Below are 14,769 nucleotides of genomic sequence, written 5' to 3'. Positions count from 1 at the left end.
AAAGTTTGAACAGTGATTTATAAAAATAATAAGTTAGACTCGGCTGCATTGTTATAAGGTTACACAGGCCTGAAAATTTTGATACATATTTTTTCTGTAAGTTGGTAAGGAAGAACATTTATATTGGTAAAATAAAACGACAGTTGAATAGCAGAATAGTATAAACTATGAAAAGTGTATAGTAAAATTATACCAAACATGCACTACAAGCAGAGGCAGTTTCACTGTGACTGGCAGTACAGAAAGATTAAACTTTTGGGATGAGCACTAAAGCACAATAAAAGGCTCTGGAGACTCGTTTTTCAACTTTTTGAAAAACTTTGGTTGTAATAGTTTAATAGTTTAACTATACTTAAGAATAATTCATCATTAATCATTACTAACACTGCATTTAACTATGCAGCGTTATTAATTTGTTACATCGATGGATTAAACACAACTTTGAGACAATTTTCTTTTCTTTTTTGGATTTGTTTTTTTTGTGTTGAAGAATTTTGTTTTTAAAACAACAACAACAACAACAACAAAACACATTATTGGGGGAAGAAAAAGTGGGTAGTTCAATTCCCACTGACTTTTCCTTGGACAACATACTGCAAATTGCAACAAAGCAATGTATATAAAGAATTAGCTTGATAATAATGTGTGTGTGAATGGTTAATAATGTGGCTTGTAGTATAAAATTCTTTTGAGAGGTCAGTAAGCCGAAGAAAGTGCTTTAAATACCAGCCCAAATACATTCATTGTCTATATTTATCCACCACTTTTCCCCCCACTGTTTAAGCTTGCTAGCATCACTACCTAATGTGAATCACTGCCTGATTTGAGTCATTTTCCTGCACATAAGGTTCACCTGCCTGTGGTGTCTGTCAGGTTCACATATGTGTGACTCACAGTGACGGTGACAGCTACTGTTGGAAAACCAGATGCTTTAGCATTTATGTTCTGTCTAATTTGTAGCCTAACTGATTAAAGAAGTGTGGGAGCATTTTCAGGATTTCATATTAATGCTAATGTAAATGTAATTAACAGCACAGAAGTCATAATAAAATGAATTTCAGACTTTATTGGTAGGTCCTATTAAAAGTTCCAGACGGCCATGTCTGGCTTTGAAATTGAAACCTATGCTAACAAATACGTTCTATTACCTCTGTACAGACAGGCTAATAGTTTCCCTCTTGTTTGCATTATTTATGCAAAACAGGCTGCTGGCTGTAGCATCATACTGGCTGTACAGACCTGTGAGTGAAATCAACCTTCTTACTGCATTCTCAGTAGAGTGAATAAGCTTATTTAGAAAACAAAGATTTTCACAAAACAGAACTAAGGGAGCCAGCATTTTTTTCTATGATTTAATCTAAAATATCAATTTTACATGTGTTAAAGTAAAAAGAGCTTTCAAGGACATTTGCATATTATCACACATGCAGCTGATAGTTGGTAGACTAACCTCTGCATCATAGCGCACAGCGGCAGACAGCAGAGAAAAGGCATTTTCGACGATGATTCCCCTCTTGATAATGTGCTGACACAGGCGTTTTAGGCGGTTCTCACAGTAGGAGGTGGCCAGATCCAGGAGCCCTGAGCGCACACAGAACCACACAGGACTGGAATTATGATTATATTCAAGAACTTTTAGTTGAAGTCCCTTTCACAGAAATAAATAAAAATACAAAAAAGTAATAAACTCATGACAAACAGATATCGTTGTTGCCAATATCACTGATACTAGGTCAATGGGTAGTACTGAAATCACTCAGAGATCATGTGGTGAAGTGTATGTGAGACTGACCAATAGCATCCTCGGGAGGCAACTCCACACTGTCTGTGTAGAGGAACTCCAGAAACGAGCGGTACACAGGGTACGAGAACTGGTCTATTTCAATCACCTCCTTCATGTCTTCGTTCCAGTGAGACTGGAACATTGATCTGAAATGTTCACACCTGCACAGCAAACGATACAGACACAGGTGTTACAAGAACCATTTCTGCGTGCTTCTTTTTAAACGGTTTATAACTCCCATAACCCGATAAACCAGCTTGGCTGTTAAATTCAAACCTGATCTTGAGAACTGCTTTGTGGACATAGATGTATTTTCCATCAACACAGAACTTGAGATCTGCTGTCTCTGGGTTGTCAAACTCCTTTTTCAGAGACTGAGCCACAGTCAAGAAGTCATCATGTTCTGGAGGGGGAAAAAACGGCACACATACAGGTCCCACAACACTCAAGCTCTGGCAACAGAAAGATAACAACTATAGCAATGAGACCAATCCCACTTCCAAAAAGGTGGGAAGCTGTGTAGAAAACACTGAAAGATTTTCAGAACCTTTAAACCCTATATTTGGTAGACAAAGACAAGACAAAGACAGCATTACACATGTTGAAACTGAAACTTTTATTACTTTTTGATAAATATATGCTCATTTTTAGTTCGAGGCCAGCATTACACTTTTAAAAAATGGACAAGGACAACAAAAAACGTTGTAAGGTGTTCTCTAGTTAAATAAAATAAAAAAAATTTTTAACAGCGTGCATATGTAGTGAGAGCAAAACTTTTTTGACTCCTCCCACAAAACCCATACCTAATTTAAATATGGTTGTTGTACCCTTCAAGGTCATCTTCGTGCTCACACTGGAAGCCCCATTCTTACCACTTGCCTGGAGCTATCTGGGATGCACACTGCATCCCTTCAAATGTGACGCTGAAAAAAAATCACATCGGGACAAAGAATTCCCTCGGTCACTTTTCTAACCAGAAGCCTGACTAGGAAGTAGGATTTGGTCTTATCCAGCTAACCTCAGGGTTAACTCTGGGTTCTCTGTATTATGTAAGGCAGTTTACTTCTTTCCAGGATACATTGCCAGCTTACACTGTAGAGATAACCTGCTACACAGTAAGTTTTCCTGTTTCACTTTAGAAAGCTAAAAATGTTTACTTTAGTTTTTATTAGTTTGAGTGTTAGTTTTAGTCTTTCTTTAAAAATTTAGTTTTCAAAGTTCACAACATCATTTCATTTTTTCCAAAAGTCTATATTTTATTTGTATTTTTTGTTAACTAAAATGTTTTTACATTACATCTTTAGGGTTGATTTACCTAGTTGTGAACCACCTTTGTGTGACCGCTTAGCCTGATTCCAAGTTGGGATAAGGAAAGCCAGATAATGGAATGAAAGCCTGGGTGTGCTGAACTTGTTTCGTAATACAAGCCAGAGATGCGTTGACTTCAAGATTGGACTTTCCAAATGAAAACTGCTCTTTGGTCTCCACGTTATAGCCAAAGAACCAACTTTCACTTTTCAGGGAAGGTCAGTTTGACACAAGTTGGCATGTAAGACTTCCAAGGAGAGGTGCACAAGAAGATGACATTGAAGAGAACAGTGGACAAATAAGGGAAGGTTTTTATCTTTTATGGACGGAGTCAATAAATTTTATAATTGCACATCAAATAAAAAGAGCTTCATAAAACAAACAGTGATCAATAGCCATACATTTGTGGTTAATGGAATGAAATCCAAAAATTAGTAATACTACATAATTAGTGCTATCCTTGGACTCTTTCAGATCATTCTCTTACCCACTGAAAGAAGCCTCCACATTACTGAGGGGGTGGCAAAGCAGGCAAAGACATCATCGGTGCAGGCAAAGTGTGTCAGGTGAGGGAGCACTATGGACTGGCCCCTGCACTGGCCCCACATGTACACCTGACCGCTCTGGGTTTTAGCAGCTGACGTGTGTGTGGAGTGACAGGAAGCAATCTCTACAATTCTGTTAAAGGAGCAGAGAAGTCAGTGGATGGTGGTGCAGGGACAGGATGAGTTAGATGTGTGATGCTTTACCTCACCTCTCTTTCTCAGTCAGAATCTGAACTGGGCTCAGCTGGTTGCTCTTGTTGCCAGTGCCCAGTTGTCCATATGTGTTGGCACCCCAAGCGTAAAGCAACCCTTCATCCGTTAGTGCCATGGAGTGTGCATATCCTGACACGATCTAGAGAGGGGAAAAAAAATCAAACAATTTTCAATATAACGTAGTATTTGAAACTCTTGTCTACAATAAATAAAATAATTCCAAATTATTAGCAACATTTTTTATACATTCTATACTACAGATGTGCTTATTACAGCCTCTTAATTGTGGTTTCAATTCAATTTTATTTATACAGCACCAAATCAAAACAATAGTTGCCTCGAGGCGCTTTATATTGTAAGGTAGACCCTACAATAATACAAAGATTCCTGTGTAAAATATTGTATTTTGGGAACTTCACTCCTTTTTGGACAACATACAGCATCACACTCAAATTCTGGTGTTTTATAATTACTCTGGCAGTAGTTTTACAGGAGTGCTAAGATTTTAAATCATTACTGTAAAGAATGCTCATTTAAGGAAAAACAAAACAAAACATAAAAACAAGTGAATATAAACCCAACTACAATTTAAATAAATAAAGTCACAGGCCCTGCATAAATGTCCATATCTAACATAGAGCTACTTATGCCATTTATTCTGCACAAAAGAATATATAAAATATAAAAGCAAACAGGGCCGTGCAGAGAGGTTTAAAGGGGCGGGTGCTCAAAGTTAAAAAGAGGCACATTGAACCAGGCTGAATAACAACAACACGCATTCATCAAGAATCTAATATGGGCAACAAGGCAAAGCAAACGTAGCGATGTTTTACCTGATGGGTACATGGTAAATGGCCTGCATTTGTATAGCGCTTTTCTAGTCCTTAAGGACCCCAAAGCGCTTTACACTACATTCAGTCATTCACCCATTCACACACAGGCGATAGCAAGCTACATTGTAGCCACAGCCACCCTGGGGCGCACTGACAGAGGCGAGGCTGCCGGACACTGGCGCCACCGGGCCCTCTGACCACCACCAGTAGGCAAACATGGGGTTAGTATCTTGCCCAAGGATATTTGGCATGCAGCCAGGAGGCAGCCTGGGATCGAACCACCGACCTTCTGATTAGTGGCTGACCTGCTCTGCCACCTGAGCTACAGCCACATACAATGTTGCTGTTGAGGGGTTTCTGCTGCTCCTGCTGCTGATAGTGCTGGAGGGCAGGGCTGTGTTGATCTGAGACTGTAGACATTAAAAAGTCCATAGGAGAGATGGTAGCTGATTAAACAAGTGTCATGAGATAATAACAAAATGCAAAGATTGGTGACAGCGCTTGGAACCATAAGGCAACAAAAAACTGTGAGAAATAATTTAGGCTCTGCCTGTGAATCACTCTTTGCTTCTCTTCTTCCTTCCATCCCATCATTTCATATATCACTCTCCACTTGCTGTCTATCTGAGAACAAGGCACAACTTGCTATTGCAATAAACTATAATCTAATTATCCACACCTAACAACTCTTGCACTTAATCTAAATGATGACAGAAAAATGTTATAGCACTGCCTTTAGTAGCCTCACACAGCTCCTACTGTTTCCTCCTCATGTCCTTACCAGGCATGTCTGGACAATGTTATATCATGAGTAATATTTTTTTTTAAATCCATCTAAATAAAACACACACATGCACGCACACACAGTGACATTTTAGACCTTCTTCAGAATACTGTATATACTATGGGCATCATGGTGCTGATCCAGAATCCTTACATTATTATTTACTAGAGCTACAATAATAAAGCAATGAGGAGGGGGAAGTAATAAATATGAAATAATGTATTTATGATGATTCCATTTGTTTCACTATCCACTCTGTGCAGGGGCAAAGCTTATTACATTTTTAAACTGTAGAGATACAATCATTTTACTGCTGTAAAATCCAAATTTTGTCTTATTTAAAATATAAATCTAATATAATCTGCTTCTTAATGTATGTTCTTTAAAATACAGCGTGTGTTTTTAATATATTATAATTATAATAATGCATAATTATGTGGACATGCATATTAGATCGTTTTTTAGTGAAATATAATCCCTCCAGAAAGGCAGGAAAAGCCCGGAAACTTACTTTAAAACTAAATATGTTCCCTAAAACGGTGACAGAGCTACAGACCCATGACAGCCTTACACAGGTAGCCAGCAGCTATGACCAGCACTACTTGTGCAGTTAATAAAAGGACAGGTAATGTTTGTCGCGCTGTTGCACACACAGCACGCTCGTTTGTTTCAGTTCGTCAGTTGCAACAAGACAGCTTACCAACGTGTACGTAATAAGCTAATACTCCTGGTGCTACACACTACAGTGTGCGCTGTACACCTACTTACTGGTTTTGTCGCATCAGTCTGTGTCTCTGAGTTAACTTGTGTTTCTCCTACAGCTCCGGACCGCAAAAATGCGCGTGCTCTTTGTGAGCTCGTTCCCGGCTCGTAACCAGCGCGTTCTGCCGTCAAGGGCGATCATTGGTTAAAGTGATCATGTGACTGATGCAAGCCAGATCCTTTTATTTAGCAAAACTGTGATTAATAGTTAAATATTATTGTTGAGGGGCACAGACAGGACTCCGCACGCACACACACATTAAAAAAAAAATAATAATAATTTTTTTTTAAAAGTTGCCTCAACAAAAGGGCACTTTGGGCACCCATCAGGAAAGGGGCGGGTGCTCAAGCCCCTCTAGCCCCCCCCCTCTGCACGTGCCTGAAAGCAAATATAAACTGTAATCCAAAATGTACAGTCTTTCATACATGTGCAACAAACAGTCGTTCGTACAGAACTCATGCATGACGAGTTCTTCACGGTGAGTGAGGAAGACACAACGGTGGAAGACCAATAAAACGAAGCTAAAGCTAAAACTATCCAGAGCTCCAAGCCTGCTATAATCCAGCAGCCTCGGTATGAACAGTCAAAGGACTGAAACAGTTACAAGGACAATTTTGGAGACAAGCGAAATAACAGAAACAGGTCAATATCCTGCTTTCTGTTGAAGTTTAGTTAAGTATATATTTGAAGAAATATATTAGTAAATGATGTAAGTTCCTGACATTTGGTTTGTTATAGAATTTTGTAGTAACTGCTTTTGTACACCACGATAATATGACAGCAATTCATTTTCATTTGTTTCAGCGAAAGAAACAACTCACTGCAGTTTGGGAGGAATAGTAAAATTTACTAATTTATTTATGAAAGTACTTTTCTGCATTTAAAAAAACAATAAGAAAAGGTCTAATCTTTGATATTTTGGATAGAGATGTTATTACATATCATTTTAGATACTGGTATGTGTGGATTTTTGTTTTCTATGATTAGCTTACGGATTATTGAGTTTCTGACACAAACAAGTCTAGTGATTATAATCAGTTCATTCCTGAGTCCTTGTTTTTGCCAAATTCCCTCAAGGCATTCCTAAGAGTTGCCCAACCCAAAAACATCAGGATCTAGCTGTAGTTGAGGCATATAAAAACATTAGAATATATGTCATTTTTTTAAAAACTTCATACAAATTGTTTCACAGTAACCTGACGTGTGTAATCTCACACCTGTTGCACACATAAACCCTGCAGACCAACAAGTCGACAGGGGGTGAGCTGGTTCCCATTGTTTCCAAGTCCAAGTTGTCCGTTGCCGTTATAGCCCCAACCGTACACCTAGAGAGACAAAAAGAGAACATGAGTGCTGCTTCAGTGAGAGTAAGCCAATACTGTTTCATAAAGCTCCAGGATAAGTTAAAAAAAAAAAAAATCACCTCTCCATTGTCCACTACTGCCAGGGATGAGGTCTGACCACAGACGATACTCACAGCCACCTTGTTCTGCAGGCAGCTGGACACCCTGCGGGGTGTGGGCTGGTTCGCTGTGGAGCCTGAGCCCACTTGACCACAGTTATTGTAACCCCATGCATACACCTGCCAGGCAAAAAGATAAAGTTAAGAATAAGAACAGGATGAAATTCTCTATGAAAGCCAGATACTTTAAAAATAATTTGAAAAGGTTATTACCCCCTCTCACTTCTCCTTCGAGTCAACAGATTTATCTTAAGGTCAAAGTGACAATGTAATATAAAGCTACTTAAAATGATAGTTCTTACTGCTTACATTGTTTGTACTGACAACATAAAGGCACACAAGGAATGATATATGGGAATTATAAATATCACATTATGGTTTGCATCCAAATATCATGTCACATTTAAACTCTGACCTCACTTTTATATTTCACATCTTTTTTTTAAGCCGACCCCATAATGTGTTACATCTTTAAAGAAAGTACTGTAGAGAGAAAGAATGAGCTGCATGGTTACTGTCAGAGATGAGGTATAATACTATATATGTGTGGAAATATGTGTGTGTATGTATGTACGGATGCATACATGTATATATATACACATATATGTATGTATGTGCATGTATGTATAACTTGTACATATCTTTCTTGTGTAAATGTAAATTTGTCTGTTATTGTGTAAATACTTACGCTATTGTGTACTTCACACACATGGAGAAATGCCAAACTGCCTTTCATTGTTCTTGTAACAGTGACAATAAAAAGCTATTCTATTAAGCTCAAGTTATTCGCGTTATTTAAGTCATTTACAAATCAATACCTATAATCTTTTACCTACTCCTCCATAATGTTTGAAATCAAAGCAAACATGTCATGCTACCCTTATCTCATTTTTAGTGTACTACAAACGTATGCATTTATATTTTATTTTTAATAACATCATTTATGAAAGTATGTGTAAAACAAAATGACATGTAAATATATTACACTAAATAATATAAAACTATCCCCTTAAATGTAAATACTGTACAAAGAGTGAGCTGACTTGGCTCATGTTTTATGGTTATTACTGTTTTTTTTTTTTGTTTAATTTTTTTGTAAGATTTGCAAGAACATGTCAGCCATGTTCACAGCAGTGAATGATGGATTTATTAAGATCCAAATGTGATTATTGTATCAGCTGTATAACAAGAAAAATACACAGACTCTCTAGCTACCAAGATAGCTGCATCCCTCATATTAAAAACAGGGGGAAAAAAAGTTTGACCAGCCAGGCCAGGATCTAACGGAGCTCACTAACTGTGTGAAGCAACTCGAAGCACAATACATTCCTTGTGGCTGGGCTTATTTTTCTAGGTTCTTAACTCAGGGGGCTCAAATGTAGCTGTGACTGGAATACGGGTAAGTGTTAGGGTCCATTAACTAGGTAACAGCTTTAGTCAGAGCAGAGTCACCTGTGTAACCAGAAAAGTTTCAAACAGGCGTCTGTATTTCCCTCTCTGTAAATCTGCTGTAAAAGTAAATTATTTTTGTCTCTCTTCTTTAACTCCTACAAACTCACTTCTCCTGTATCAGTTAGAGCCATTGAGTGGTGAGAGCCACAGGCCACCTCTGTGACCTTCTTATTGAGCAGGTTGGCAGACACGAGCACTGGAGCTACTCCTTGGTTGGTTGTCCCATTTCCCAGTTGGCTGTAGCCATTATGGCCCCAGGCAAATAGCTCTCCGTCTGAAATACAAAGAGTTTAGTCATTCTCCTGCACTTTTTAATCCAACTGTAAAGAGGAGGATTACATCTTTTGTTAAGCTACCCTCTGTGGCCAGCAGGATGTGGGGTCCACTACCGTAAGTCAGGCTAACCACCTTTCTGCCACTCAGGAAGTCCAGTTTTTTGGGTACAATTGTGCTCAGGCTGTCCCCTGTTCCCAGGCAGTTACTGCAGTTCAGCCCAAACACAAACACCTGAGTGTGGAGGTCGGGGGAGAGGAAAAAAGAAAAAAAGAATTCAGTGTTGATTGGTGATAAGGAGTGCTGAACAGACAGCGCCAGTCAGCTGAGTAGGGAACGGGTCAGAGTACAAACACAGAAACATCAACACCAGCAGGCAACACTGAGAGGAAGATGTGTGTTAATTGTGCAATAAGACAAATATAAAAGATCATTTTAAAAGAAAGGTGCATTTTCTTTCCTGACTTAAATTCATTACAATGGTATGAAAAATCTTTTTACACTTGACAAGGTTCTCATTCACAAACCTCTAAAAAGTGTTTTTCTTATCACAGTGGTACCACGATTTAGCCACTTAGCATGTGTTAAAGCAGAGGTGCTCACATTTCTAGGAGCCAGGGAAAGGACCCCCCTTTCTCCTAAAATCTTAACATTGATTTAGCTGGCTTGGGTTTCGCATCACCTGATAATGTAGACTGACTCAAATATTTGTTAATGCTTATGAGCTAGATAATGTGCCAAGATACAAAACAAAAGGAGTGATTTTTTGCAGCCTTACAAACAAACTAACATAGAATTTCTTCTGGCCAAACAATAACATTTTTTCTTATTCATTTATTTATTTAGTTGGTTAGTTAGCTAACCTTTATTTAACCAGGAGAATATGACTCACAACCACATCCTTGCCAAGAAAGACAGCAATACAAACAACAGAGGTGTGTGTGTTATGCAACTACGTTTTATGCAACACAGACAACCACACACACACACACAAATTAACTACACTAAATTACAGCTGATTAAAAAAACGAAACTAACCAAAATGTAAAACTAAAACTTCAGCATCAATAAAGCCTGAAACCTCAACAGTCTTTATAATAAGTCAGTGTCAGTAACGAGGGTAATAATATTCAGGCAAAACATTTTCAGGCTGAAGGAACTGCAGTCTCTTTAAGTTCATTTAGTGAGACCAGTTCCTTAAATGTAGTTCATTTTGCATCTGATTCTAGGAGTAAGGAGCTGCAAAGTTTAATGCTCTTTCTCTAAGTTCAGTGGAAATCTTTAGAGCACACAGAAGATACGAGTCTTGGGACCTAAGGCAACAAGTTAACAAACTTTCTGATCAATGTAAGTCAGTAAGATGGGAACAGACCAAGATATTATCAATAAGACTATATCGGTGGTTGAGTCTTCAAAATGACAAAGCAGATCACCCGACCTAAGCAGGCAATGTACAGCATGTGACTCTTAAAAGCTTTAAGGTTTGTAATAAATCTCAGTGCTCCATGATAGACAGAATCCAGCATATGTAAGCACAGTGGAGATCCCCTTGCATCACCATAATCGAACACTTTCACAAGAGTGGAATCAACATCTTAAGAGGTAACGACACACAACACGGTATAAACTGTGTATATAAATTTTATTTAAAAAAAATTTAAAACCCCTTTGCTGGGTTGCAGAATCCTGGAGAAGCACTGAGCTAAAACACCAACAACATCAAAGTAATTCAAATCATCTAGCTAGCTACTGCAAGTTTTAGTACTAATTAAAAAAGGATGAAAGGACCAGAGATCCATCCTTTTAAACAACTGTCTTGAACCCTTTAAGCTTATTTTGTAATTTTGGCTGTAAAATTACAAGATAATTCTCATCTTTCAGGAGCATCTTTTCAGTGTTCAGACAGCAGAACTTGGGAATGCTTTGTGAACCGTGATACACTGAATATCCCTGTAAAGCCTGCCTTCTTTTCTTTCCGAAACTTTTTTTTTTTAACAAAGCCTTTGCTAAAAGGGGTCATCTGATTGTTGGGGGTTTCTCTGTTTTCTCTGAGTTATTGTAGGGTCTTTATTACCTTACAATATAAGGTGAAGCGCCTTGAGGCACCTGTTGCTGTTCTGTGTTACATCATGTGAATAAATACTTTTCAGCAAGTCTTAACAGTTTTGAGCTTTTTTAAAATGGCAAATAACTGATTTTCAACACTAGCATTCAACTGCAATCGTTACACATCAGGCTGTTACAATACAACATTTAAAATTGTTATTATTGTTATTTATTCTTTAACTTTTGGTTCTCTTTATGGTCTCCAGATGAAAAATCTGGTTCTTTCCCTGGAGCTATTGTCAGAAATATTGAGTACTACAGCTTAAAACACACAGCTACTGAGAGGCAGTCTCTGTTTATCATGCTACAATAACACTGACATAAAAAAATGCAATGCAGTGTAAGCATGCTCTGTGGTGGATTACCTACTGTAAGCATGTTTTCTTCTACCACTGATTAAAGTTGAATGCGGTGTAAACTGAACCCAACAGCTGTTTTCAAGGTAGGACACTCAAACAATCCACACTAGGCTGAATGAAATTATAATAATGTAAACATGAAATGTAGCTTAAAGGCTAAAAACGTGGAAAATCAACAGGTCATCTGACTATCAATTATGCAACATGAAGCAAGTTTCAAAGCTTTCAGTCATCTTGCTCTTGATTAACACACAACCACAACCCCGTTTTCCCTCTGACCCCTCACCTCATCATCATTGGTAATGTAGATGGCCTCATTAGCAGATGATCCAAACACGCATGCTTTCCGTATGGAAGCGAGCTCCTGAGGCCCCATCAGGCTGAAAATGGGCCACTTGGTTACATCCACCATGGTGTCCTCACAGTATGTGGCAAGGGCGGCAGGCTAGAAGGATGAACTTCAATCCACAGGTGGGACACGGGACAGGGAGAGGGGGAAGGTCTGAAGAGGCAAGGATGCCAGCGCTGCAGTCACTGGACACAAACACAAGCAAAATTGTAATGTCTTCCAGATAATCATCTTTTCACAATATATTGTTAGTTCAGTGTAGCTTTAATTCAAAGGGCTTCAGGTTTAAGTCAAGGGTTTTTGGCTTGTTTAAAAAAAAAAAAAAAAAAGAGTCAATGGCTGTTTTGGAAGTACAGCCATTTTCATACATATTCAGAAGTTTTATGGCCAGATAAAGGCTATTCACTTGTTATTTCATGACAAAGTGTTTAATTTACATTTTATTGCTTTTTATTGTAATTTTAAATATGAGGTCCAAAGAGACATCAGTGCAAGTGGAGGAGGTCATCATTAGGTGGAAAAAAACAAAATAAAACATATCAGAGATTTAAAAAAAAAAAAAACTTTAGGTGGAGTCTAATCAACAATCTGCTACATTCTTTAAAAGAATCAGTGCACCAGGAACCTCAGCAAGACCAAAAGGCCTGCATCTGATTCTAGGAGTAAGGAGCTGCAAAGTTTAATGCTCTTTCTCTAAATTCAGTGGAAATCTTTAGAGCATACGAGTCTTGGGACCTAAGGCAACAAGTTAACAAACTTTCTGATCAATGTAAGTGGCGTGGCTACGTCTACAGCCTGTCTGCAGCTCGGACACAAGCATTTCACTACATGTTGTGCTCTGTATAATTGCTTTGTTTGTTTAAGTTTATATGGATGCCAGTGGAGCTAGGCCACTACCGTTCATTGGTGATGTGACTGCTCACAGAAGCAGCAAGGTGAATTATGACGTGTACAGCCTTTACTTCTTGCTCAGATTCAAGCAAGTGCTACAAAAATTATCATTTTGCTCTTCACAACCGATATCAGATGACACTGCGAGCTGGGCAAATGTAACGTTGCATCCTTACTTTTATTTTCCCCGTAGCTTACTCTAACTCAGTTTTAAAAAGTATAATTCTGCTTTGGAGAATCTTCTACTTTATATTCATCACAGACATCACACACACACATGCTGTTTTGACTCTCACTTATATGGTTATGGGTAAACACAGCTTATGATCCTCAAGGTCTTAAGGTTTTCTGATAAAATGGGTGTTAAAAGCGTAGTAAGCCGGGTCACAGAGGTTCTTTGTTTGGTAACAACACGGCTAAATCAGTGTTGTGCTAAACACTAACTAAAACTTTAAGTGTAATATCTTTGCTTATTTTGGTAGACTGTAATCAACAGGATTTATAAAGGGGTCATATATAAAATAAAGAAATGACCTTTGTTGCAATAATCTTTATGACTCTGTGTTATGCACCCACGTTACAATTGCTCCGCACCTTTAAGGTGACTTTAAATATCCCAAAAGAACTGTGATGTTCTATTTTTTTCCCCAATTTTTGCTGCCCTCTTGGCTCTCTCTCTCTTGAAAAAGCTATTTTAAATGTCAGTTAGACTTTCTCCCTGGATAAGTAAAGGATATATAAGAGCCTTTTTCCCCTGTTAAAAGCGTCTACCTTATGACATGAATGTTCTTTCTGACTAAAACTAACTTGGTATCATTCAGAAGAGATATGCTTGACAAGTAATTTACAACACTTTAAAGACGGACTATTTATTTGTTAATTTTTGACAAATGCCGGAAATCCCTTTTTGACACAACACAGGCGTCATCCCGTAAATACCCACCCCCTCCCACCTGCATCATGTGTAATGATTAAAACCACTCGTAGTTACTGTTACATGACCACAGCTTGCTGTTTAATGTTTGCTATTGTTAACAAAGGGATTACTCAGCACAGTGAGTCCAGCTGACGCATCATAACACACCGTGAATGCAGCTGGTACTTGACGCACCCGCCGGGAAAATCGGTACTAACTTATCTTTTAATTGGCTACAGCTAGCGTTTAAGATTTTTTTAAAAAAACCCACACATTTCAGTTTGATTGTTTGTTTGTTTTTAAAAAGCTACAACATTAATACGTTCCCGTTGACTCACCCGTTAGGCAGGTCTGCTTCTACGGCCGTTGGCGCTTGCTCCTGGCCGCCTCACCATGGCACATAACGGCTGACAGTCCGTTTTCACTTTCTGCCGTGGCCGCCGTGCTCAAGTGCGTTTATTTGCGGAAGTGAGGTGAAAAATAATGTCACGTGATTCTAAGACCAGCACAGTCGATTGCAGATTTCACCAATTTTTCCTTTTCGCCTCTATCCCCACCTCGCATTTACCTACCAAATCTAGCTGTGGTTTTCAGCTAGATTAGTATGCAGTTAACCTCCAAGTAGTACACTAGATTTCACATTCATTCGCCGAAGAGGAATATAGAGGAATATTTGGTCAGGTTTAAGAAAAATAAGACTTTTGTTAGATAGTTATTCTTTTATGCCGTATC

At 38.4% G+C, this 14,769-nt stretch overlaps 1 protein-coding gene across 2 annotated transcripts in view; it reads right to left on the bottom strand.

Moving 5' to 3' along the window:
• LOC102297664 (RCC1 and BTB domain-containing protein 1) overlaps positions 1-14,654 on the bottom strand; it is a 16,850-nt gene extending 2,196 nt beyond the window's left edge. The window contains exons 1-11 of one of the 2 annotated variants that reach the window (XM_005942178.3): positions 14,376-14,654; positions 12,168-12,415; positions 9,500-9,650; positions 9,251-9,417; positions 7,653-7,811; positions 7,447-7,554; positions 3,846-3,988; positions 3,579-3,769; positions 2,060-2,186; positions 1,793-1,944; positions 1,451-1,581 (exon numbers count right to left, since the gene is read on the bottom strand). In XM_005942178.3, the coding sequence (XP_005942240.1) occupies positions 1,451-1,581; positions 1,793-1,944; positions 2,060-2,186; positions 3,579-3,769; positions 3,846-3,988; positions 7,447-7,554; positions 7,653-7,811; positions 9,251-9,417; positions 9,500-9,650; positions 12,168-12,293 (1,455 nt within the window). In that variant the 5' untranslated portion in view covers positions 12,294-12,415; positions 14,376-14,654. Of the gene's footprint in view, positions 1-1,450; positions 1,582-1,792; positions 1,945-2,059; positions 2,236-3,578; positions 3,770-3,845; positions 3,989-7,446; positions 7,555-7,652; positions 7,812-9,250; positions 9,418-9,499; positions 9,651-12,167; positions 12,416-14,375 lie in introns of those variants that run through there. The other variant, XM_042228574.1, reaches the window with a different exon arrangement.
• Positions 14,655-14,769: the final 115 nt, after the last annotated feature.

This window comes from Haplochromis burtoni, unplaced genomic scaffold (genome assembly GCF_018398535.1).
Source record: "Haplochromis burtoni strain Fernald_Lab_line unplaced genomic scaffold, NCSU_Asbu1 Contig_333, whole genome shotgun sequence".
Taxonomy (NCBI): Eukaryota; Metazoa; Chordata; class Actinopteri; order Cichliformes; family Cichlidae; genus Haplochromis; species Haplochromis burtoni.
This window is presented reverse-complemented; position numbering and strand designations above follow the sequence as displayed.